The following is a 27492-nucleotide window of genomic DNA, read 5'->3' as shown; positions in this document are numbered from 1 at the left end:
TTGACCAAGTCTTAAGGCTTTGAGGGAATTTGAGCTGGAAACCATGGTGATAGCTCTTGTAAATATCACATTAGCATAATAAGCAGCAGATTTTGATTTTGCAGTGGGAATACACATTTTATCCCTTACTAAAAATAGATTACTGAGGTTATCTTGAAACTAATTTCACTAATCACAAACACAAAACGGGTCGTATAGAAAGATCTTATGTTCTAAGGGACTTCATTGTGCTAAGAAATAAGCTGGTGTGCTACTGGGCACATCATTTAGCTAGCATTCAGATCCATTAGACAAAATAACTTTCCTTTATGAGTCATAAGAGTCACACACGAAAATGACCTCATCTCATTTGACTACCTGAAAATACATAAACTTCTTGGAAGAAAACCGATAAAGACAATAGTAAACAAATAGTAATTTCATACACATCATTCATTTCTGTGCCGTTTCTTTTTAAGATGTGCTGTTTAGAGTAAGCAACAATGACTGAATACAACAGCCTCCCTTTATCTGTGGATTCTCTTTCCACCAGTTCAATTACCCTCAGTAATTAGTCAACTTCAACCTAAAAATATTAAATGGAAAATTCCAGAAATAAACTCATAAGTTTTAAGTCTTGTGCTATCCTGCTCTGTTCCAGCTAAGACAAGAATCATCCTTTGTCCAATATATCCACACTGTATACACTACTTGACCATTAGTTCCTTTATAAGCATCTCAGCTATCAGATCAACTGTTGTGATATCACAGAACTTCTGGTCAAGTAACCCTTACATAGAAACCTAATGCTACGTCACAATGCCTGCATTACTCACCTCACTTCATCTCATATAGATACTGTGTCATCTCACATCATCACAAGAATAGTGATCATAATACAATATTTTGAGAGACCACATTATGTAACTTTTAGTACACTATATCACTATAATTGTTTTATTTTACTGTTAGTGGGTATGCTAATTTCACTGTGCCTAATTTATAAAGCTAATTTTATCATAGATATGTAGATATAGGATACACACACATACCTATACACACAGTATCTGACACACTAGCGATAGTTTCAGTCATCCATTGGGGATTTTAGAACATATCTCCACCTTTAAAATGAGGCTACTGTACTTATCATGAAGATTATGTTGCCTATCTATCACCTGCTCCGAGGTACTTTGTACTTTCTGTCCATAACAATATTAAAACTTCTTTTTAATTTTTTGTGGCTTTTTTTTTTTTACCAGTTAACAACCATGTTACCTTCTATAAAAATAGCAGGCAAATCTTCTTTGATAGTCTCTGTGATTCCCAGAATGTGCCAAGGGTCAAGGGAACCATTGGTAAAGATGATTTTGCTTCCTGTCACATTCAAGCCACCATAAGCCTCATTTGTGGCCTCAACAGCTGCAGCCAATGAAGCACTATTGAACTCAGGACCAAAGATATCTGAACATTGTTCAAGAAGACCACTGCAAAGAAAAAAAAAAACAAGATTCAGCACTGGGTTGAGGAATAAAGGAAAGATATTTAAAGAAAGCTGTAGTATGCTACTGGTGTTGTTTTATAATTTGTTTAGTTTTTTTGCTAAAAATCTGAATTACGTAAAATAGATAAAAAATTTCTTCACTCTAAAAAGAGAATTATTGAAAACTTATTCCTCAAGTATGCTATTTCAAGGAAATCAATTCTCATGGAAATTATTTGATTTGCTGAAGGGATCAGTTCCTGATAGAGAACAATATTTTGACACAGAAAAAGCATCCTCTTTATTTGATCTGTGCACAACAAGCCTCCTTATTCAGCTATTTGCATGCTCTATAGACTCAGCCTCCAATGACCGTACTCAAGATACTGAATATGAATCAAAAATATGTTTCTAAATGCTGTGATTCATAAGTACTGAATAATAAGCACAGAGTCTTATTGCAGTTGTATTTGTGAACTGGCTTCTTTGCATAAACCATTTATTCTTTTTCTATCTCAGCTGTTCCAGTAAAAAGTAAATAAAACTAGCTACTTGGAATGCCCACATCCACAGTGCTTGGTTCAAATTCTATCTCTTCTGCTTCTTTTTTTTTAAAGATGTACTTATTTATTTGAAAGACAGAATTAGAAAGAGGCAGAGGCAGAGAGAGAAAGAGATAGAGAGACAGAGATATCTTCCATCTTCTGGTTCACTCCCCGATTGCCCGCAATAGCCGGAGCTGCACAGATCTGAAACCAGTAGCCAGGAGCTTCTTCTGGGTCTCCCACACAGTGCAGGGGCCCGAGAACTTGGGCCATCTTCTGCTTTCCCAGGCCATAGCAGAGAGCTGGATTGGAAATGAAGCATCCAGGACTCGAACTAGTGCCCATATGAGATGCTGGCACTGTAGGCAGTGGCTTTGCCTGCTATGCCACAGCACCAGCCGCTCCTCTGCTTCTGATCCAGCTGTCTGCTAATACATACCCTGGGAGGCAGCAGACTCAAACACTTGAGTCTTTACAACCCACATGGATGCCCTGGGTTGAGTTCTGGGCTCCTGGCTTCAGCCTGACCCAGCCCTGAGTGTGGCAGGCAGTTAGGAGGGAACCAGTCATGGAAGATCTCTCTCTCTCTCTCTCTCTCTCTCTCTCTCTCTCTCTGTTTTTCAAACAATAAAATGAGAAGTAACTAATTAAAATAAAAAATGTGTCTAACGATCTTTCCTAGCATATTGTTCAATACTAGAAATTTTAGCTCATTTTATATTTCTTTCAAAAATATAACTATGTGGGCCGGCGCCACGGCTCAATAGGCTAATCCTCCACCTAGTGGCGCCGGCACACCGGGTTCTAGTCCCGGTCGGGACGCCGGATTCTGTCCCGGTTGCCTCTCTTCCAGGCCAGCTCTCTGCTGTGGCCAGGGAGTGCAGTGGAGGATGGCCCAAGTGCTTGGGCCCTGCACCCCATGGGAGACCAGGAGAAGCACCTGGCTCCTGCCATCGGATCAGCACAGTGTGCTGGCCACAGCAGCCATTGGAGGGTGAACCAATAGCAAAAGGAAGACCTTTCTCTTTGTCTCTCTCTCTCACTGTCTACTCTGCCTGTCAAAAAACAAAAACAAAAACAAAACAAAACAAAAAAAAATATATAACCATGTGAACAGCATTCTATTATTTAAGAGAAGTAAAAAAAATACTTGAGGTACCTTCTTTGGAGAATATTAAATAAAATTACCCAGAAATACCAATAGGTTAAAATAAAAAACAAGGATCTTTAGAATAATAAATATTTGCTGCCAGCTGCCAAACGAGGTAGTCCAGAAATCTTCTTGTCCTGTGTATATTATTAGAATATTTTCATTTTTAAAAGGTTTAATTTTTACTTATTTGAACAGTAGAGTGACAGAGAGAGAAAGAGCTTCCATCCATAAGTTCAAACCCCAAGCGGCCGCGACAGCCAGGGCTGGGCCAGGTGAAGCCAGGAGCCAGGAACTGCATTCCGGTCTCCTACCTGGGTGGCAGGGACCTGAGCACCTGCATCTTCAACGGCTGCCTTCTTGTGAGCCTCAACAGAAAGCTGGATTAGAAGCATAGCAGCCAGGACTCAAACCAGTGCTCTGATATGGGATGCCGGTGTCACAAGGAGTGGATTAACCTGTTGCTCCACAACATGGGCCACATTATTTTGACTTGTTAATCTTCCATTCAGAAGACGTCTTCCTTAAATTTTTGTATCAGTGTAGGGGTGGCCAATTTGATTGATTTATTCTTACCTTTATATATTAAAATAACCTTTAAACATAATCTCTAGGGGCAACTAGAGCATAAGGTAGATCTTTTACCTCAGAGGGATTCCAGAGAATGGCTGATTGTTTGAGGTCGTGGTCTGAAATAATCCAAATTCATTGCAAGACTGGTAGGTCCATTGCCTCGCTATAAAGCAAAATATCAATAAACTTAGCCAGTGTAATATGTCAACGTAGTGGACACCAGGTTCCCTGGTCTTTGGTGAAGCTTGATGTGGGTGTGTCTGTGATGGTGTTCTGGATGAGACTAACATTTGAATAGGTGGTCTGAGGAAAACAGACGGCCCTCCCCAGTGTGAGTGGGCCCCTCCATCTGTGGAAAGATGATGAGAGAATTCACTCTCTCCATCAGAACTTGATCTTCCCTGCTCTCAGATTTGAAATCAGTTGGGAGCCCCATCAGCTTTCCTGATTCTCAGGTCTTTGACTTTGACTGGAACTAAGCCTCAACTCCCTTGCTGGGACTCCAGACTGCCAACTGCAGATCTTCTCAGCCTCCCTAATCATGCAAGTTAGTCCCTTATGAAAAAAAAAATCTCTCTCTATCCTCTCTCTCTCAATTTTCCTACACCCTGGAAAATCCAGACTAAAATGGCTAGAAATTATATTTTTGTTAATGAGCAAATAAAATGCTTTAAAAAATGTACTCTAATTTAGGTGTTACCCATACCCCTCTAGAACAATGTTTTTAATTATTTATTTACTCTTATTTATTTGAAAGCCAGAGAAACAGGCAGACAGAGGTTTTCCATCCATTGATTTACTTCCCACATGTCCTCAACAAGCCAGGAGCTAAGAACTCAATTTAGATGCTCCATGTGGGTGGCAGGGACTCAACTACTTGAGTCATCACCTGCTGTCTCCCAAGAGACACAATAAAAAAAATGGAACTGAAAGCAGAACCAAGATTGAATACCAGGCACTCCACTATGGGATGCAGGTATCTCTAGCAACATTTTAATTAATGTGCCAAAAAATTGATCCTAGTGTATTTTTCATCATGCCCACATAGTTCCACACCAAGCACTGAATCTATGTCCTGTGAGAAGGCTGTTGAGGTCCTCATGCTTCTAAAGCAATCCCCTCTTCTTCCTCTCAGACCTTGGATCTGTATACTTCCTTTCTTCTGTCTTAGCCTCTTTTAGAACAGACACCACACTCCATGAATTCCCCTCTAGTTGATGTCTGGAGATCTGTCAGATCTTTAATTACAAAGTCTCAGGAAGGACTGATATACACTTAGTGTCTCTCTTCCTCACCACTGGGAAACACTCAGTCCCACTGGGATTGAACTTCTCCTACAGAGGTCACCAACAGCATTAGCTAGATGACTAAATCAATGATTTAAATTATGTACAACAATCTTGAAGTTTGATTCATCGAAAGGTAGCATCTGTCTCAAAGATTACACATTATCATGAAATTTAGTTAACAACTTAAAGAACCATTCCTATCATAAATAGCTTCAAGTTGCCAGTATTCTATATATCAAGCAGGCTAAGTGGAAGAAAACAGGGACATTTAGGATGGGAATGATAGGGGTCTTTCTTTGGCCCAGACCAGCTTATATTGAAGCTACAAGTAGCTAAATTATTTCTCTGGTAGAGAAAACACAAATTCAATTTATAGATCCATAGGTAGGATCTAGAACTAAGAGAAGCAACGATGATAACCTTACTCTTCTGACACTGTAAAGGCAGAAGTTATGGCCTCAAAAGTTGAACACAGATTTGGGAATAGATTTATGGTGTTCAGAAAACACAGAATTGAGAAATTATCTAACAAAAATTTCTACCTCTCTCTAGGCTGATAATTTGGGAAATTTCATAAGAACCAAATACATTAAGGAAAACAGAAATTTGTTTTTCTTCCCTATTTCTCTTACCATCTTTTGCTACCCTAATGAGAATGTACAATCCAGCCACTTTATGTCACTGTTGCTGAACAAGACCTCTCCTTCACATGCTTGTCTGCACTACTTGCCCAACTGTGGAAGAAGCATCACTTGCATATTAATAGATGTCTCCTGTCTTAGGAATCCTCAAATTTCCCTTAACAATGGAAGGATCTTGTGCTATGTAGAACTAGTCAAGTCAAGGAAGACTGTAATTCAGCATTTAGCCTCAATCTTCTCTCAGGATCTAAGTCATTTTACCAAACATTTATCTATTTCTTCTTCTGTACAAGGCATTGTTCTAGTGCTGTAGACTGTAAGGCAAATTCAGTGACATCTCTGCCTTCAATGAGTTCAGAGAATAGAAAGACGAATAGGAGCTCAGGGCATTACCTGACTTCTCCAAGAAGTCTTTTAAATCAACTACACATCAGATTGATCCTAGTCCCTTCTACTGACACCACTGTCAACACCAAACTCCCTTATTGGAGATGTAGCCCCTTTGGGGGCATGCTCCACTCTCTCTCATTGAACAAAATATTGCAAGAACCTATTGGTTGGCATGAGATATTTTCTAAAATTTTGGTTATAGAGGCTCCTTCACACCTTAAAGTTGTTTGAACTTTTCCAGGAGAAGTGGGCCTAATGCTAAATCTTCAAGGCTGAATCCAGGCAGCACATGTCAGTAGTTTGCAAGGTAGAAGCCCAAGCATCAACCCCGAAAAGCACCCAAATTCTTATAATTTTCCTGGAGAAACCTTCACTCCCTCTGTGTGTCAGAATGTGTTAAAAACTGCAGATTCCTAGATCTCAACCCCAGACATTCCAGTTCTATCCATCTGAGAATGACAGAGACATTTTTGTTTTGTTCTAATTTCTCAGGTCTGTCTGTGGCATTCTAGAGTATAGTCAGCTTTCAAAATTGTTCTGTACAAAACTCGAGGTGGCAGAGGGTTTTCCTCAAAATCAGTAACACTTAATTGATGCTGAAAAGTACCAAACAGATAACTTCCTTTATTCTGCTTCTTGAAGCCCTGAGCTTATATCTGACTGGCTCCTCAATTCATTCACTTTTATTTCCCATCCAAGTATGAAATCTTTACCTAGTGGTCCTTTTATGTCTCTTCATGGTGCTTAATGCAGCCTCACAATTGGCAACACGTTTCAATCACTTTTCTGGTTTCCTGCATTCGTTTTTCCCAACCCCAAAAGTAAATTTTGAATATTTATTAACTGATACTTTACCTGAACCCAATTGGATATTTCTCCAAGAGGTCATAGACAACGATCTTACATATGATTTATAACTTGTTGAAAGGCAGGGAGAGCCATCTCTTTTGAGAACCATATTTGAAACTGCTGCATATCTTTCATATGGCCAGCCCAGAGATTCGTTGGTCATTATGTTGCAAACATCACTGACACTCAACCGCTTAGCCAGGTTTCCCTGTAAAAACAGAGGTTCTGGTTATTCTTTTTTTTTTTCTTTTTTGACAGATAGAGTTAGACAGTGAGAGAGAGAGAGACAGAGAGAAAGGTCTTCCTCCCGTTGGTTCACCCCGCAAATGGCCACTACGGCCGGAACTAGGCCAATCCGAAGCCAGAAGCCAGGTGCTTCTTCCTGGTCTTCCATGCTGGTGCAAGGGCCCAAGCACTTAGGCCTTCCTCCACTGCCAGCCCCCTGGTTATTCTCAAAAGTATATACAAACCCAGAACAAGTGGGATTTATCCCTGGTATGCAGGGATGGTTCAATGTTCGCAAAACAATCAATGTGATACACCACATTAACAGACTGCAGAAGAAAAACCATATGATTATCTCAATAGACGCAGAGAAAGCATTTGATAAAATACAACACCCTTTCATGATGCAAACTCTAAGCAAACTGGGCATGCCCATCAACAGTAGACTGGATAAAGAAATTATGGGACATGTACTCTATAGAATACTATACAGCAGTCAAAAGCAATGAAACCCAGTAATTTGCAACAAGATGGAGGAATCTGGAAAACATCTTGCTGAGTGAACTAAGCCAGTCCCAAAGGGACAAATGTCATATGTTCTCCCTGATTGGCAACAACTAGCTGAGCACCAAAGGGGAGACCTGTTGAAGTGAAATGGACACTATGAGAAACAGTGACTTGATCAGCCCTTGTCCTGACTGTTGATGTACAATGTAATACTTTATCCATTTTGGTTGTTTTTTTTGTTGTTGTTCTAGTACTATTGGTTGAACTCTGTAATTAGCACACAATTATTCTTAGGTGTTTAAATTTTAATTGAAAAGTGATCCCTGTTAAATATAAGAGTGGGAATAAGAGAGGGAGGAGATGTACAATTTGGGACATGCTCAATCGGACTTGCCCCAAATGGTAGAGTTAGAAACGTGCCAGGGGATTCCAATACAATCCCATCAAGGTGGCATGTACCAATGACATCTCACTAGTCCAAGTGATCAATTTCAGTTCACAATTGATCACACTGATAGGTCTAAGAGTCAAAGGGATACACAAACAATACTAGTGTCTGCTAATACTAACTGATAGAATCAAAAAGGGAGCGAACGATCCAACATGGGAAGTGGGATACACAGCAGACTCATAGAATGGCAGATGTCCTAAACAGTACTCTGGCCTCAGAATCAGCCCTTAAGGCATTCGGATATGGCTGAAGAACCCATGAGAGTATTTTAGGCATGGAAAGCCAAGACACTCTGGAAAAAAAAAAAAAGAAGACCTAAATGAAAGATCTCTGTGAGTGAGATCCCAGTAGAAAGAACGGGCTCATCAAAGAAGGAGGTACCTTTCTCTGAAGGGAGGAGAGAACTTCCACTTTGACTATGACCCTGTAGGAATAAGATCGAAGTTGGCGAACCCAAAAGGCTTCCATAGCCTTGGCAACTCATGACTAGAGCCTAGGGAGATTACTGACGCCATAAACAAGAGTGTCAAATTGTTAAGTCAACAACAGGAGTCACTGTGTACTTACTTCTCATGTGGGATCTGTCCTTAATGTGTTGTCCAATGTGAAGTAATGCTATACTAGTACTGAAACAGTATTTTTACACTTTGTGTTTCTGTGTGGGTGCAAACTGATGAAATCTTTACTTAATATATACTAAATCATTCTTCTGTATATAAAGATAATTGAAAATGAATCTGGATATGAATGGAATGGGAGAGGGAGTGGGAGATGGGAGGGGTGCGAGTGGGAGGGAAGTTATGGGGGGGAAAACCATTGTAATCCATAAACTGTACTTTGGAAATTAATATTTACTAAATAAAAAAAAAGTATATACAAGGGGCAGCGTTGTGGTGTAGAAGGTAAAGCCATGGCCTGCAGTGCCGGCATCCAATATGGGCTCCAGTTTGAGTCTCGGCTGCTCTCTAACCCTGCTCTCTGCTATGGCCTGGGAAAGCAGCAGAAGATGGTTCAAGTCCTTGAGACCCTGCACCTGCATGGGAGACCCAGAAGGAGCTCCTGGCTCCTGGCTTGGGATAGGTGCTGCTCTGGCCATTGCAATCATTTGGGGAGTGAACCAGCGGATGAAAGACCTCTCTCTCTTTCTTTCTGCCTCTGCCTCTCTGTAACTTTTTTTTATTTTTTATTTTTTGACAGGCAGAGTGGACATTGAGAGAGAGAGACAAAGAGAAAGGTCTTCCTTTGCCGTTGGTTCAACCTCCAATGGCCGCTGCGGCCGGCACACCACGCTGATCCGATGGCAGGAGCCAGGTACTTATCCTGGTCTCCCATGGGGTGCAGGGCCCAAGCACTTGGGCCATCCTCCACTGCATTCCCTGGCCACAGCAGAGAGCTGGCCTAGAAGAAGAGCAACCGGGACAGAATCCGGCACCCCGATCGGGACTAGAACCCAGTGTGCCGGCACCGCAAGGTAGAGGATTAGCCTAGTGAGCCTCGGCGCTGGCATAAATAAATCTTAAAAAAAAAAGAGTGCATGTAGGCCAAGGGTAGCTTTGAGTCTCTAAAAGCAATGGCAGATCGGTGTAGTGTCCAAGAGGATGACCTAACAAGCCTATGTATGTGATTTTGAGCCACCACTTAACTTCAAAACTATTTTCTCATATGTTAATTGAGAAGACAATCATACTCAGAAGAACTCACATACTGTTGTGAGGACCAGTTAAAATCGGCCCTTAGACTATGTCCAGACCAAAGAGTATTTCATAAAAAGTAACATTGTACTCATACTTACTATTACCACTATTGTTTAGTCAAGAGAAACATTCAATGAGAAAAAAATTGGGAACAACTAATAACTGTACAATATGGCTAGGTTAGGTAAAATTAAAATTTAAGAAGACTGAAAAATAAGAGATAGTTATGTAACTTTTCAAACAAGTAGGAAACTTTATTTAGAAAGCAAGCCAAAGAGGATGATCTTGGAAGGTGGGTTTGGATGTATTTATGCAAATGTAGGGGACACACTAACATTATTTGTTTTTTTAAGATTTTATTTATTTATTTGACAGGTAGAGTTATAGACAGTGAGAGGGAGAAACAGAGAGAAAGGTCTTCCTTCCGCTGGCTCACTCCCCAAATGGCTGCAGCAGCTGGAGCTGGTGCCTATCTGAAGCCAGGAGCCAGAAGCTTCTTCTGGGTTTCCCACCTGAATGCAAGGGCCCTAGCCCTTGTGCCATCTTCTACCACTTTCCCAGGACACAGCAGAGAGCTGGATCAGAAGAGGAGCAGCTGGGACTAGAACCGGTGCCCATGTGGGATGCTGGCGCTGAACGTGGAGGATTAACCTACTGCACCACAGCACAGGCCCCAGACAATCTAACATTCTGGTGCAGATTAAATTACTGACTTAAAGTCATCCTTTCTTGAAGGGATAGCAATCCAGAAAGGGATTTAGGTAGAAATCTGTGACTTTTCTCACCTCACGTATTAAGTCATAAAAATTCCTTTTCTGTTATTCTTAGAAAGAAAAATATGTTTTGCTAACAGGGTGGTAACTGAGGACTGGGAGTGTGACTTCTGAACGCCCTTCTAGTGAGAGCATTAGAGTGTGACAACATGCAAATACACCTCTTTCCAGAGGTGTGAGGGGCGGGTCTGTTTGAGTTTGGGTTGGGTTTGGTATTTTGCGGATGGAAAGAGAGGAAGTGACTTGACAATAAAATCCTCCTTCATCACAGAAACAGAGCACGTGGCTTTAATTAGGAAGCAGGGTACTGCCTATTCAGCTACACAGTAAATTGGGCTTTGTGGGGCCTGGCAGGCTCTGACAATTGAAGTTCAGCTCCCCGGCTTTCAGGAGACACCAGCCACTCTGCAGACTGTACTGCAGAACATGGCTTGGCTTTCCAATCACACTCCACCCTACCGCCCCCAGCAAATACAGAAAAACAGAGCTAACCCATGGGGAGGCTGGGAAAGGCTCTGTATTACTTTCTGGCTTAATAATTCTCTCCAAACACATCATCCAGCAGAAAAGTGCTCAGATCAACATCTCTTATCTCCAGGGGAAAGAGTCTAGAAACTACAAAGTACTCTAACCAATTTCCTGCACTTTTATATAGAAAAAGTGGACAAAGAAATGTAGACATGGTCCCTGCACAGTTACATTCAATGCAATGTCCCCAACTGAAGCCATAGAGTCAGGACACACACACACATGCACACACACACACAAAAATCCTCAATGCTTTCCTCTCTCACCCTAATGCTTAGAGTTTATATTTTTTTTTTATTATCAATATCACAGGATTAAAGAGTCTTGGCAGAAATGTTTTTGAAGGAATGATAAAATTCAATGTTTTAACTGGCTATTCATTAAAGATAACAAATGTTTTGTGTGGATGAAGATCAAATGTGTTGACTGAATTGTACTTTTCGAATTCTATTTGTCAAATTGTCTATGGAGTTGGGCGACCCTAATGCCAGCTTTGCACAGAAAACCTGCAGCTGACTACTGCTACATAGAGTTGCTAGAAGAACAGAGGATAGTGAAAGGAACCATAATTCTCCTAGTGAATTGGTTTCCTCACACAAAATGAGATTTTGCCAGTGTGGGATTACAAAGGGTGGAAATGAGTGGTTAGCGTAGAAGACTGGGTCCTAAACCCCACTCTGCCTAAGCATCAACTGAGGGACCCAACTCCAGATTCCCACTATAGAAAGTCTGAGGTGGGGCCAAGGAATCTACATTTTCAACACACATTCCAGAAATTCTGGAAATTTTCTTTAATCCAGAATTTGAGATGTTCTGGCAGGGTTGAACCTCTTCAAATGCTGGGATTGAAAAACAATACTACCTCCCATTACATGGTATATATATATATATATATAGGCATTTCTGGGCAGTTGTTTGATTTAATATAGCTGAAGTCCCATTATTACAATGCATGAATTAGCAATATTTCCTTCAATGAGGGAAAAAGCCTCAAAAACCCATAAATTGCCAAGTGTCTGGTATTACACATCATTGTATGAAGTGTCAGAGAATCGACACCTATTCCCCATTTTGATCAAGCTCCTCAAAGGACAAATGTTAATTTTCATACAGCAGCTATATAATCACTCATTTTTCCCTCGGCACATAAAAATCCCCCACATCTATTTTTAGTCTTTTCTCAGAATGAAAGTTAGACTTTTACCTGAGGAAAATTCCAATAAAGATTTTATACTTGAAATTGCCAACCCACATATTTCTAAGAATGTTATAAGAGTTTAGTCATGAAGAAAAAGGCATAATAAAACCTCTTATAAATAAGAATAATCTTGTAAACTTAAAAATAATACGCATCAATAAGAAAAGCCTGTTTTTGTTCATCTACTACCTAACTCCAAAGTACATACTGAGAAATTATTGGTGATAATTCATTAAAATCACCAACCCAACAGGTGCCAAGGAAAATCTGGAGTGTGAAGAACAAGACTTGAATTTTAATGAACACATGGGCTCCCTTTGAAGCTTCTTCCAGGAAAATATCATTGTGCTACGATGTACAAAACCAGCTCACACCTGAGTTCTGCCTCATGTCCTATGGAGCCATGGCCAGGTTAGTAGGTCTCAGCGAGAATCCAATTTCTTACCTGCGAGTGTGGACCTAACTATGCCCACTACAAGATTATTGTTAGGAGAAAAAGAGAGAAAGTGAGTGGACTTCTGGCAGAGCACTACGCATCCCTAGGTGCTTAGCACACCTGGCATTTTCCCCATGGCATGAACATTTAATTTAGAAAGAAAGAAAAAGAAAGCAAAGCAGGCAAAATGAAACCATTAGAAGCCCTGTCTTTACACAGGCTTGAAGACATAATATATGCAATTACAGTAGTTGAGACGTGACTTTCAGGGAAAGAAATGGGTTGGAATCCAGACTCAGGGGCAGGCATTTGGCCTAGAGATTAAAACACTGCTTGGGATGCATACATACATATTCAAGTGGCTGGATTCCAATGTTGGCTCCCATCCTGATTCCAGTTTCCTGTTAATGCTTACCCTGGGAGGCAGCAATGGTGACACAAGTGCTTGGGCCTCTACAAACTACACAGGAGACCAAGATTGAATTCTAAGCTTCCAACTTTGGCCTGGAGCCCTGATTGTTGCAAGCATTTGAATAGTGAAGCAGTGGATGGGAGAGTCTCTCCCCTCTTCCTGTCTCTGTTCGCTTTCTTCAAACAAATAAAATAAATTTAAAAATTAAATCCTGACTTAGCCTCTTAGAAACCTTGGGACTTTGGGCAAGTAATTTAAAATGCTTAAATCTGGAGTTCACAGTCATATCATTATTTTATTACAACATTATTCATTAACAATATGGAATAGATCTGTGCCCTTGAGTGTTTCGTTCAAGGAAAGTTCTTTTGGTACAGTCCTTCAGTTTGAAAACATGGGAATCCATGATCTTGGACTTTCAGCAGAGCAACTTTATCAGTCTCAACAGTCACCTCAAAATACTCTTCTCTAGGGCACTGGAGGCTGTCCCCAGAATGGGTACCTTCCAACTGAATGACTCATCCTTGCAGAGAGCGCCTGCCAGCACGAGTGGAGTCCCAGCCTGCTGGTTACAGGTAAGCCGGTCCCCCAGGACTTTGAGTAGGAAAGTGATCATGAAGAAGAAATGCCTGAATCCCCAAGTATTAATTTAATTCTGATAAAATGTGAGCCTTGCATTCTCTACAAGGGAGAAAAACTCTCATAGAGTCAACTCAATTATTCAGGCTAATAAAAGAAAGATTTATGCGTGATGTGCAAATTAGGTGGCAGAGGTGCCAAATCTTCCCTTGAATTATGCTTTAGAAACAATTAAGAATTGTCTCCAACAATGAGACAATCTTCCCAAGGGACTAGGATGGCAAGTGCAACCACCAGATTCCTTGTAGCTACACCACCCAGTAGTATGGGGAGGGAGACAGGAGTGCATATGATGACTCCCTTCTTCAGGTCTTAGAAGCTGGGTGGGGGTGGGGAGTGTGTAGGTGCCCGGAGCTTCTGCTCGAAGCCTGACCTTGCTCCCAGCACATGCCAATCAAGAATCGGGGACAGCAGCTTTCTCAAAATCACTCCAGCTTCAGAGGATTCTGAACTCCACACTGGTTTTAGATTTTTGAAGTGATCACTAATCCAGGAGCCTCTACTTCATTGGAAGCCAGCCAGGTTTGTAAAATATATTTTCTCTTTTTTGGAAAGACTATTTTCTGCCCATCTGTGAAGATTTCATTTAAAATAAAAATTCCCTGTGCCAGGCTCTATGTGCAGCCCTCCGCATACACCGTCTCGCTGAATGCCACTCGGCTCAGCACACTAGCCCCAGAGTTGGAGTTGGTAGTAGCAACCTCCTGGGGCATCCTGCTACGTGCTACAGCAACAAATGGAAGGAACTGGGAGGAGGGCTGCGGAGGGAAGATCTGCCTTGACTTCCGAGCCATGCTCCTTCTCCGGACATTAAGCAAAATCTGAGAGTGATGCAGAGTTTGGCTCTCAAGGAGGACAGCTAGGAGGAATGAACCCATAGGACACCGAAGGAGCGGAGGAAAATACAGTAAGGTTACAAAGTAAACACTGGCTTAGGGAATGAATAAAGAACAGAGAAATTTGCATCTGCTTGGAGCCATCCAAAGAGCACTCACAGAGGAGGTGGCATTTAGTATATTAAATACATTGATATACATTTGTACACATATATACACCTAAAATATCCAGTAGAGGCGATCAGAGGTATTGCAGGGAGGTGTAGTAACAGAGACCTAAGGGCAGTTTCTGAACAACGCATAGTGACTTCGGCCAGAACCTGAGTTATGAACATTGTCAAGGTGCGAATTCCTATAAAGGCAGACCAAACACAGCTCTCTAGTTCATTCCATGGGTAAAGCAGAGCTTTCGGAAATACTCCATCAGGGGAATCAGTGAGATCAGAATTATACTGCAGGAAAATTAACATAGAGCTGTGTAAAAGAAGAGTGGGCTGGGGGAGGGGGCTGTGTGTGGTGGAGCTGGAAGACTCATACAGGAGCTGGCCAAGGGACTGAGTGAGGATGGAGGGGACAAGGAAGGGGGTGTCGGACCAGGTCCCACTGACTCTTCACCATATCTCACCACCTCCCACATGGCCTGGTACATAACTGGTGCTGAATGTGGAGCGACAATGACAGGGAAGGAAAGAGTGAGGGAGGGAGTGAAGGGAGAAGGAAGGGCAGATGGAGGGAGAAGTGTCAGAGACCTTACCCCTTAGGACTTTGGAAGTCCATGCTGAATATTCTCAATTTTTAAATGTCAATCCCTCCCTGCCACCAAAAATAATTTAATGAAGAGGTAAAGTCCATGGAAGATCTGCTGACTGCTGACTTGTGTTCTGCCAGGGTCATTTCCTGGTTTTGATAACGTGCTGTAGGATACAGGCTGGGGAACACTGGAAGGAGGAATGGGATTTCTCTGCACACTTGTGGCAACTCTATGTGCCCATCATTAGTTCAAAATTTAGAAAACAAAAGGTTTAAAAAGCCAATCCAAGTTGTAAAACACTTTCACCCCTTGCTCTGGCAGAGGCTGTCCTTACTGTCTTTGTGGCAGTTTACCAGACTGAGTTGGGACAGGACGAACTGTGGCATGAGACAGGCTCACTAGGAGTCTCTGTCTCAGGGACCTGCCCTTGGGTCTCTGACATTCCTCCAAAAGCCTTTGATTCCTCCACCTCCTCCAAGAGTCACTATGTTTTCTAGCTGTCTCAAAATCCACAGGCTTTCCATTTCAGAACCACTCTTATTCCATGATCAAGTGCAGACAAAGACTTTTAAAATATTATTCTGATATTCAAATTTTTGTTTAAATTTCCTAAATCTCACAGTTGTCCAAACTCCTAAAATTTACCACATCTTACTCTTCAGTCCTCACAAGGAGTAATTCAGCTCTTCCCAATTTGCTTGTAATTGTCACTATGAAATAGGTCAAGTTTGAGCTACTCATACGTAATGAAGATAATGAGAAATCTTTCTAAAACTTTTGAAATAAAAGATCATAATGAAGTAGCTGAATTCTGCCCTGTGAATCCATTATTTCAGTATGTTGAAATAGCTCCTAAAATATTTAGAATAAAAGATGAGTAAGACGAGGAAAGTGTGGGATCTTAGGATATTTGGTAGCAGGAATGTTTTCATCATTTAGTTTGGAATAGCCCTACCCAAGGCAAGTAGTGCTCAGAACTGGAAGTTTATACAATGTTTAGCTTTTAAGGAAATGTTCAGGGGCCGGTGGCGCTGTGGCATAGCTGGTAAAACCGAAGCCTGCAGTGCCGGCATCTCATATGGGCACTGGTTCAAATCCCGGCTGCTCCACTTCTGATCCAGCTCTCCGCTATGGTTTGGGAGAGCAACAGAAGATCGCCCAAGTCTTTGGGCCCCTGCACCAGTGTGGGAGACCAAGAAGAACCTCCTGGCTCCTGGCTTTGGATCAGCCCACCTCCAGCCGTTGCGGCCATTTGGTGAGTGAACCAACAGATGGAAAACTTTCTCTCTCTCTCTCTTTCTCTCTCTCTCTCTCTTTCTCTCTCTCTGTAACTTTCAAGTAAAATAAATCTTTAGAAAAAGAAAAAAAAGCAAATGTTCACACATGCATCTCTCTGTGGCTAATTGAGGATCCAGAGACATCTAATCGATGCCTGCCTGCTTAACGTGCCCATCTCCCCTCGCCCCCCCCCAATCTTGCCCTGCCCTTCCCATCTTCATTTCCTTACCTGTGAAAGTATAAAGCGATTATTAAACTGAACAGCTTCCATGAAAGGAAGGGCCAAACTTTCTAGGAAAAAGGCTTTCTCTGCTTCTGAGTCAACTTGAGGAAGTTTGCATAAGCTGTGGGAAAGGAAACAGGAAAACACAGTAAATTCAATGCCATTACACTTGAACCTCAAAACCCAAATGTAGAAAACAGTTTTAAAGAAATGGATATCAGAGTTCTTCAAGTGTTTACACTGTGGAAGGAGTCATGGAAACTACTGTCAAGTTTTCAAAATACTCTGATGAATACAATTCCAACAGCATTTGTGTAATGCTACTGTTTCTTTTTAAAAGTTAATAGTTTATTTATTTTTGGAAACATTTTTAATCTACATTGTAGTCAAAGGCTTAATGACTCTACTAAATAAAAAGGTAGACAAAATGCTATTACTTCAAAATGTTTCCATTGAAACCAACTCATTTGACCACAAAAGTTATGCAACCATCCTTAAATATTAAATAGTACATTAAAATTTGAAAATATTCTTATTTTAAGATTTATTTTAGGGGCTGGCATTGTGGTGTAGCAGGTAAAATTGCCACCTGCAATGCCATATTTTACATGGGTTCTGGTTCGCTTCTGATCCAGCTCTCTGCTAATGGCCTGGGAAAAGCAGCAGCAGATGACCCAAGTACTTGGGCCCCTGCTACCCATGTGGGAGACCCAGAAGAAGCTCCTATCTCTTGGCTTCAATCTGGCCAAGCACTGGCCATTGCAGCCATTTGGAGACTGAATCAGCGGATGGAATATCTTTTAAAAAGAAAGATCTATTTTATTTATCTGAAAGGCAGAGTGACAGAGAGGAAGACAGAGAATCTTTTCCAACTACTGGTTCACTCCCCAAATGGCCACAACAGCCAGGGCTGGGCCAAGCTGAAGTCAAGAGCCTGAAACTCCTTCCAGTTCTCCTGGATGGAAAGTGGGAGAACAAGTATATCAGCCGTCATCTGCTGCTTTTCCAGGCCTGTTAGCATGTAGCTGGATCAGAAGCAGACTCAAACTAACACTCCAATATGAGATGTCTGTGCTGCTGGCAGCAGCTTAACCCACTGTGCTACAACTCTCGCTCCTGAAAATACTCTTATATATTATCGCTCTGACAACATAGTGAGAAGTAGAAATTAAATAAAACAGTTTGCAGTGCTGTTATCAACATCATGATTTTTTTTCTTAAGTTCATTTTTTTACTCTGAAAAAGTTACCTAAGAGATTATTGTGCATTGCTCTTTAGCTGTTCTGTGCATCATTTCCCATTGCATGATTAGTTTATGTCTGCATAATTTCAACCACCTACTTTAATATACAAACTCCACTTTTCCGTAAAACTCTTAGAATGCTGTACATTCCTACTTACACCTCCTGTTTTTAAGAGTCCCTGCTTATATAACAAAATAAGCATAGTCATATAAAATGATTATAACAGTCCCAGGTTCAAAATGAATACTTAATAAAGACACTATCATCAACAAATTACATTTGCCACTCCTTCAAATGTGTTCTAAAAGTGTGATTTTTAAAAAACTCTTTAGACATTTATTTTTATTGTTTGGGTGTTGTTTCACATTTTGTTTTGTTTTAAACCTATTGTAAGGAAAACTGATACAGACAGAAAACAGAGAAAATAACAAAACATTTCAAAATGGATTTTGCGACTAAAGCATTTAAAGAATTCTCCAGCCCACACTGCCTACTGTCTCCAAACAATTCCCTGAAAGATGGAGTGTGTGTCTGTTTGTTAGCCTGCAGTCTTTAGCCTATATAGACTACATAGTTCGACAATTACTCTTGCTTAGAACAAACCACCCAAATAAACAAAAGCTGAATCACATTATAGGAAAACCAGAACTTCCATTTTTATTTTCATCGTTCAAGCCTTACAGCCTAGCAGTGAAGTTTACTGTTGAGTTTCAAGAACTCTCATTTTCTTGGACCATTTCAGGGAAGGGGTACACTTATTAGGAGAGTGTGGTCATTTCAGAAGTTAGCTAGAAGAGAGGTGGGTATCTCATAAGATAAATAATAAAGCACAGCCCACAACAGCTGCATGGGGGATTCTTTCTTGACTTTTTCCAGGCCAGGTGTTACCAGGTAGGCAGAAGTTCCCCAGGAAGGGCTGGTAAGATAGTGCCAGGCGACAGGCTGAGAGCTGAGCATGGAGAAACTGTGCCCCTCTTTTGGGACTAGGAAGGCTGCATGTGCCTTAGTCTGCTTGGATTATGGTAAAACACCACAGGCTGGATGGTTTAAGCAACAGGTACTTGTTTCCTCACATTTCTAGAGTCCAGTCCAAGATCAAAGTGAGGGCAGATGTGGCCTCCGGTGAGAGTTCTCTTCCTGGCATGCACACAGCCACTTTCTCACAGGGTCTCACATGGCCTCTCCTTTGTGCCAGTGCTCAAGAGGAGAATGAGAGAGGGCACTCTCTGATGTCCTTTCTTAGAAGGACTAACACTATCAAATCAGGTCCTCACCTTTGCTATGGTCCTTACATGTCCCTAAATTTCATGTGTTGGAAATTTAATCCCCAGTGCAACAGTGTGTGGTCACAGTGTGTCCTTAACTGGTTAAACCTGCTACAGAAAGGACTTATGAGTATGGGTTGACTCTTCTGCTCTTCTGCCAGGCGTGGAAGCAGCAAGAAAGCCCTTATAAGATGACAGTGCCTTAATTTTGGATTTCCCAGCCTCTAGAACCATGAGAAATACATTTCTGTCCTGTATAAATTACCTAGTATGTGACTATTTTAGCAGAAGAAATTGAGCTAAGACACACCCTGATGACCTTGCTTAACTAATTACTTCCTTAGGAACTCCATCTCCAGATACAGCTACATCAAGGGTTAGGGTTCCAACCTATGACTTTGGGGTAGGGGTACGCAAAGCTCCAGTCCATTTGGGTATCCTAAGACAGTGCATACAGTAGGCAGTCACCTGGAAGTTAGCATCTAGATATCATGACAGCTGTGTGGTCATCCAGGAAGGAAGGATCCACTCTCTGCAGCCTACTGAGGGCTCCATCTAAGTTCTCACTCCTTTTTTGAGCAAAGCAGCTAAATAGGAGCTGAGTTACCCTTTGGAAAGCATGCTGCCTGGGCCCTTGCCTGCCAGCTTCCAGAGTCACTTCTTTCCTGCTCACCTTGGTGTCTGTAAAGGCTGCTCTGGGTTCCCCTGTCCACATTCAGATAAACCAAGGGGAGAGAACCATGGCCATTCCTGGGCCAGAGACCTGAACAGTGGAGCACCCATTTCCTGGGACGTTTGTATAGACAGAGCCACCACTGGGGGGTAAAATTCTCATTTTCAGTTAAAACCTGAAGGGTCAGGTGCTATTCACTTAATAATACGTTAAGCAGTATTCCAGTCCATTTTGTCTCACTTTTTTTTTCTGCTATCATTTCTACATTTTTACCTTCGTGCCTTTTTTGCTAGAGTACCCTGAGCATTTTTCCTGAATGTTATTACAGGTTGAATAGCATTCTCCCCCCCAAAAACAGCAGATTGGAGCTCTTGTCTCTAGTATCCAGAATGTGACCTTAATTGGAGATTACATCTTTACATGGATAATAAAATTAAAATAAGTTCATTAGAGTGGGCCCCAATCCAATATGACTGTGTCCTCATAAGCGGAGATGATTGAGACAAAAAGAGACACATATGGTTAGAGCATGATGTAAAGACATGCACATGTGGGAATACCCTGTGAATACTGGAGTTATGACGCTCTAAATCAAGGAATTTCTAGAAGCCAGGAGAGACACCTGGGCCAGGTCTGGCTTTATACCTTCAGAGGAAGCCAGACTTCTGACCTCTAGAACGGGAACTCAATCAGTTTCTTCTGGGTAAGCCCCCAGTTCACCGTGCTTTGCTACAGCAGTCCCAGAAATTCGTTGGTGAGACAGGTTGAGTCAGGTTGCCTCTGGCAAGAGAGGATCCTGGCTTTGCTTGCTTCATTGCAGTACCAGCCACTGGCAATCTGGGACCTTTATGGCTGATTGGATCAGAAAACTCTAGGCCTCAAAATGAGGAGACTGAATAGGGACAGATGGCCATTTCAGACAAAATCTGTCCCAGAAATATTGCTTACAAGATAGTGGGGGATGGGATAGAAAAAAATAAGTGATGATGAAATTATAGAAGGAGAACAGATCAGTGGTTGTCAGGGTTTAGAAAAGGAAAATGGGGTGTGACTTTAAATAGGCAGCACAAGGAATCTTTCAGGTGACAAAGCAGTTTTGTATCTTTATTGACATGGTGATTATAAAAATTGTATACATGCAGTAATATCATAGGTGCAAACGAGGGCATTAAAATCTGGTGGAGTGCGAGTAACATGTGCAGTCTAATAAGTTGCATTGTTCTGATGTCCATATCTTGGGTTTGATTAGCTATTGCAGATATGTAAGTTGTTAGTTACCATTAGGGGAATCTGGGGGATGGGTACATAGGTCCCTTCTGCATTATTTTTGCTATTTCTTCTGAGTCTGTAATTCTTTCAAAATAGAAAGTATTTAACCGAAGAGAATTTGGCTGGGAAACAAACATAAAGGTATCTGTTCTTGAATTTCTACTACCCGTGTGGCCTGAGCCTTTGAACTTGAGGACCTCAGTTTAATCACTTGCTAAGTTAATATCCTGGTATGGAATGTGAATATTTTAGTAATCATAGCCAATTTTGAAAAACAGATCCTAAGAGAGCAAAATATTAAGCATATACAATAGAATTTAAGTTCTTATTGTAATATTGATGAGATCCTCTCTAATCCTGATCTGATTGAAATACTGTTGAATATTTTAAAATGGACCCTCTTGAAACCAACACACATGTTTCAAAGTGACATCTGTGTTTCTCAGTTGTCAGCTGGTGACCACTGCAGTTACCAAGTTCAAATGATCTCCAGTATCATCATTATTTCCACTTTAAAAAAATGAGCTTATGAGATGTAATAATTGCTTCTAAGAAGTTGTTCTAGACTTAGTCATTAGTCTGCTAAATTTCACCCTAGTGTGTCTTTAGAGATGTAATCAGCTCTGACACTCATCAGCAAAATTTTCAGGAAATATTCATATATTCTGCTTTCAACACCTATTTTTAAAATTATGGTACTTGAAATACACTGATAACTGAATAAACAAGTTATAGAACAGGATTATGGATGGTCTAATTTCTGTATGAAATATATATCTGTGAGTATATGTACCTTACATTGATTTTAGTATGTATATAGGAGGCAACTGATAGACACCATGATGTCTTTGAGAGATTGACATTGCAGGAGACTTATTCTCTAAGGATTGTGTTCTATAATATTTGCCCAATAAAGACTAAAATGGTGTTTGATGACCTTTCCAATCACACTGGACAATAATACTCATCTGTTGCTTGAACTCCTGCACTGGTACACAGAGACACCCACACAAAAAGTATTAACAAATCACTAACACTGCATCAGAGATGCAGCCAGAAGCTTAGATTACAAAGAAGCACAGGTATTATTCCTTTTGCCTCTTACATTTTAATCCAGCTAAACATGGTCATACCTGTTGGTCCTGCTGTCTTTTAGTTTTGACCCTCTCTTTGCCAGCCTCAGACCCTTGGCTTTGCAACATTGACCTACATCTCAGCTTTAATCCAACCATCATGGATTTCACAAATAGCCTATTGTGTTTGAACCTTAGCTTGGTTTACTCCTAGAGCACAGAGACTTCTGTGGGAATTCCTCCATCTGGCTTCAGCCCCAACCCTGAATCCACCTGCTCTGCCAGTAATGGCCAGGGCAAAAGATTCCTTCTTGCCTGGCAATGTGAGCAAATTACAAGAGAGGGAGAAGGACAGGTGCCAGCAGCTAACAAAAACGCAACAGCAATTGGCAATGGTCACTCTTGGCATAACCAAAGCATGGTGGCATCTTTAATGTGAGATAATGTAATATAAATAATGTAAAATAAATGAGAATGACATAAAGAAAGAACATGCTGTCCGATGTGGCTTTTGTACATCCGAATCTATTAATACACATGTATTTAAGAAGCTAAAACAGGGGCCAGCGCTGTGGGACAGCAGGCTAAAGCCTTGGCCTGAAGCGCTGGCATCCCATATGGGTACTGGTTCTAGTCTCAGCTGCTCCACTTCCAATCCAGCTCTCTGCTATGGCCTGGGAAAAGCAGTAGAAGATGGCCCAAGTCCTTGGGCCCCTGTACCTGCGTGGGAGACCCAGAAGAAGCTCCTGGCTCCTGGCTCCTGGCTTTGGATCAGAGCAGCTCCAGCCATTGCGGCCAATTGGGGAGTGAACCATCAGATGGAAGACCTCTCTCTTTTCTCTACCTCTCTCTGTAACTCTGTCTTTCAAATAAATAAAATAAATCTTTAAAAAAAAAGAAGTTAAAACAGACCTGGAGCTCTCCATGAGCAAAGGAAAGAGTAAGAGCATACATCATAGGTCACTCATCTCAAAGCATGGTGGGACGGGAGGGGTTGTTTCCTGAGAGTGTGCCTCAGAGTAGCAGGGAAGTCTCCAAACACTGCATCAGGCCAAGAAAGGAAACCTTTGGGAGCCATTGACCCAGCACTGAAGATAAGTTTGTTGACAGTCTGGGCTTCCTTCTGGAACCCTTCCCAGCACACATACAGGACAAGACAGAGTCAGATACAGTCATGATGGAGAAAACAAAGAGCAGTCCATAAATTATCAGCAGTATTGTGCGGAAGGTACCACGGCTCTGAAAAATTAGGAGTCATAAACTTGAACTCTGGCAAGAACTATTGCCCTGCTCCTGGAAATCCTGTCTACTCACACTCAACACACAAGTTTTATAGTCTGAGGAACTCAGTCTAAGAACTTTGTTTAATTTCCTTGAAGAAGGTTAAAACTCGATGGAAAAACAGGAAGCTCCTAGCAAGAAATGTAGAAAACCTAAGAAAAATATGAGTGAAATGAAAATAGGGTGGGAAAAATGAGGCTGGCATTGTGGTACAGCAAGTTAAGCTGCCACCTGTGACATCTGCATCCCATATGGAAACCTGGTTTGAGTCCCTACTGCTCCACTTCCAATTCCGGCTCCCTATTAATGCGCCTGATAAAGCAGCAGAAAATGGTCCAAATACCTGGATCCTGCAACCCATGTGAGAAACCTGGATGAAGCTCCTGGCTCTTGGCTTCAGTGAGGCCCAGCCTTGGCTGTTGAGCCCATTTTGGGAGTGAGCCAGAAGAGCCAGGTCTCTCTCTCTCTGTTCATCTCTCTCTTTTTGCAACTCTGCCTTTCAGCTAAAATAAATAAATCTTTCAAAAAGAATATAGGAAAAATTAATAATAAAGTGAAAGCCAAAATTAATAAACTTAGTAAAATAGCAAGATCTCTTTGGACCAGACATTAAACAGAAATTTCATTTAGCAAGGCTGAATGGTCCTCAAGGAACTATAAAAAGGTCCCAAGAGTAGGGGGTGGCAGACAAGAAGCTAGCTTATGTGAAAAGGTGGAGAAGGAATAGGAAAAAGCTGAGTTAATTATGCAAACACCTAAAATACAAATTAGAATTACAAGAAGGAACTTGGTCAGCTTTCCCAAGAGAGCATGGGGAGATGCAGGCTATTGTGCTAAAAGGAGAAAAATAAAGCCAAAAATGAGATGCAAATTGCAAATCACAAAGACATGTACTAAATTCCTTAAATAGACATGATGAAAGACAGTTACAGGGATGTTGGCCTTTCAAATAACTTTTCACTAAATGACAAGAAAATTCTCTTAACAACTTAAAACTTTACAAGGAACTAGCTGCAAAGTTTTTAGTAGTCACTAATAACAATAATGATAACATAATAATTATCACTAACATCATCATATTATCAGTATGCTATATAGGACATAATCCATATAGCCATGAAACTGTATTAATTCATTTATTCCCTCAACACTAGTTTTTCTGAGCATTTTAGTGGCCATCTTAAGTAAGTACATCTACATAATGCACTACATAAATAAATCTGTTAATATTTTTATTGTTATCAATGTTTCTGCTTGCCCAGCATCAATTCCTCTGTTTTGATAAAAGAATTCCTTTGCACCATTTGGAACTCACTCTGATCCTGCTTTCAATCCACATGGCTCAGATGGAGCTGACCTCTGTCCTAGTTTCTGGAATGTCTCCTGATCCTAATTCAAGGACATCAGAATCCTCGGCCATGATTCTGTGCCAGTGACCCAACTAGTCCACTGAAAATTCACATTAGGATATTTCCTGAAACAATCTCTTTGTAGGAATAGTGCTTGACCACTATAAAGGCAGAACACATCTAAGAGCATAAGACAACAAAAGGAAAAATCATCCAACAGCAAAGCCTTAGTCCAGAGACACAGCTATGCTGACCATCTACTTTTATTTGTAAACTTTATTGTTACATGAGATACTGATTTATTTTTCCTGTGTAAGTTAGTGTGAGTCATATTTCTGTCACTTGCAACTTAGAGTTTTGGACAAAAGAAATGCTTACCACATGCATGCTACATGCTGGACAGATATTGAGGTCTAAGCAGATGGAGTCCCTACTCTCATGGAATGCACAGTCTACTAATTGGCATGGATGGTCACTTGCAAATATATTGAGAATTATAAAGGACAAATACAGGCTTCCAATGCCAAAGTTTATCAACATGTGTATCTCACCAGTCCTGAGAAATCAGAGAAAATATTCCCAATGACTTGAAACATGCAAATAAGTTCATCTAGTTGGCACTGATGACATTGAAAAAGCAAAATTCTTACATGCATTCAAAACCATTGAACAAAATTCTTACCCCATATATTATATAAAAATCAACTTTTAGTTCACTGTTATAAGAAACAATACCAAACATGCAAAGTCAAAGAAAGGCATTACATGGAAATCAAGAAATCTATAGATTAAATAAATATATGAGACATATTAACACCCGTAAACAATGAGAATTCCTATATAAGGATGTCCCTAAGCAATAAAGAAGTCACCATAATTGTACATTGTCAAAAATCATTCCTGTGATGGATACTATTGATAAACTCACAGTATAGAGACAGTTCCAATCATAAGACAAAGTTCTGCAAAGGGGGTGAGACATTAGTTCTCAGGGCTGAGAATTACTTTTGGTCATAGTAAAGTTATGTAAGTTTGTAGGTATTAGTATTTTAAGTTTAAAAATGAGAGCATTGTAATCAGCTGATCTCTGATCTTGTACTAATTAAATCTTATGTGTTGGTAGTCAAGTTTGCCAAAACTTCATGTTGACACATAAAGTATTATTCAGACACACAGAGCTACTTTTCCAAAGTTCATATTTCTTTAGAACACTTAATCAATTATTCTCCACTTGCAGGATTTTAACCATCCTAGAGAACTTGATTTTTAAAGAAAGATAGAAGTTAACGTTCATGTTTCCAATGCACTTGTAATAATGTTGGCAGTGTAACTTTTTTTTTTTTTTGACAGGCAGAGTTAGTCAGTGAGAGAAAGAGAGAGACAGAGAGAAAGGTCTTCCTTTTTCCGTTGGTTCACCCCCCCACCAAAGTGGCTGCTATGGCCTGCACGTTGTGCCGATCCGAAGCCAGGAGCTGGGTGCTTCCTCCTGGTCTCCCATGTGGGTGCAGGGCCCAAGCACTTGGGCCATTCCACTGCCTTCCCGGGCCACAGCAGAGAGCTAGACTGGAAGAGGAGCAACTGGGACAGAATCTGGTGCCCCAACCGGGACTAGAACCTGGGGTACCAGCGCTGCAGGTGGAGGATTAGCTTAGTGAGCTGCGGTGCCGGTCAGTATAACAGTTTTAAAAATCAAACCACACTCCCACAGCTATTTTGAAGAGAAGTATCTGGATTGAGAAATAGTATGGCATTAAATAAGATGTATGAGAAATCAGATCAGACCTATTGTCATGTTTAATCCCAGTGAGAGTCAAGTTGGGAGTTGATAATTTCTTTTTTTTTCTTTTTTTTTTTTTTTACAGAGGATCAGTTTAGTATACATTAAGTAAGGATTTCAACAGTTTGCACCCCCATAGAAACACAAAGTGAAATATATTGTTTGAGTACTCGTTATAGCATTAAATCTCAATGCACAGCACACAATTATAAAATATTGTCTCTGTTTCAAAGTACATGTCACAAGTGGACATGGTCTCTTTCAAAGAAGTGGCCTTGGAGATGGCTCCCTCTTCGCAGACATGAGCCTCAGTCACATGCAAGGTATTTTTAGAAACTTTTTAAAAAGATTTACTTGTTTGAAAGGTAGAGAGAGAGAGAGAGAGAGAGAGAGAGAGATTGATTTTCTGTGCACCTATTCACTGTCCACAATAGCTGGGGGTAGGCCAGGCTGAAGCCAGGAGCCAGGAACTCCACTTGAGTCTCCCACATGGATGGCAGGGATTCAAGCACGGAGCCATCATCCCCTGCTTCCCATGTGCTGTGTCAGGGAACTGGATTGGAAGCAGAGTAGCCAGGATTCCAAATGGCATCCCAAGCAGCAGCTTATCCGCAACACCTGGCCTCTTTGGAAATTTTGTTGAATTGCCATTAGAGACATTGCTTGTTTTATTGACTACGCTTAGCACTGATAGAAATGTGTTCTTTGCTT

At 41.0% G+C, this 27492-nt stretch overlaps 1 protein-coding gene and 1 long non-coding RNA gene across 7 annotated transcripts in view; one reads left to right on the top strand and one right to left on the bottom strand.

The window, feature by feature from the left end:
- LOC127491558 (uncharacterized) overlaps positions 1–27492 on the top strand; it is a 208921-nt gene that overhangs the window by 125608 nt on the left and 55821 nt on the right. For 5 of the 6 annotated variants that reach the window (XR_011387084.1, XR_011387086.1, XR_007920270.2 and 2 more), the window contains exon 3: positions 13596–13698. This is a non-coding gene — a long non-coding RNA (uncharacterized lncRNA). Of the gene's footprint in view, positions 1–13595; positions 13699–16470; positions 16655–27492 lie in introns of those variants that run through there. The other variant, XR_011387085.1, reaches the window with a different exon arrangement.
- LOC103348889 (putative serine protease K12H4.7) overlaps positions 1–27492 on the bottom strand; it is a 68167-nt gene that overhangs the window by 8217 nt on the left and 32458 nt on the right. Inside the window, exons 5-8 of the mRNA XM_008259239.3 lie at positions 16857–16971; positions 6906–7107; positions 3803–3893; positions 1258–1466 (exon numbers count right to left, since the gene is read on the bottom strand). Coding sequence (XP_008257461.2) covers positions 1258–1466; positions 3803–3893; positions 6906–7107; positions 16857–16971 — 617 coding nt within the window. The remainder of the gene's footprint in view (positions 1–1257; positions 1467–3802; positions 3894–6905; positions 7108–16856; positions 16972–27492) is intronic.

The sequence above is a fragment of the Oryctolagus cuniculus genome, chromosome 3 (genome assembly GCF_964237555.1).
Source record: "Oryctolagus cuniculus chromosome 3, mOryCun1.1, whole genome shotgun sequence".
Lineage (NCBI taxonomy): Eukaryota > Metazoa > Chordata > Mammalia > Lagomorpha > Leporidae > Oryctolagus > Oryctolagus cuniculus.
This window is presented reverse-complemented; position numbering and strand designations above follow the sequence as displayed.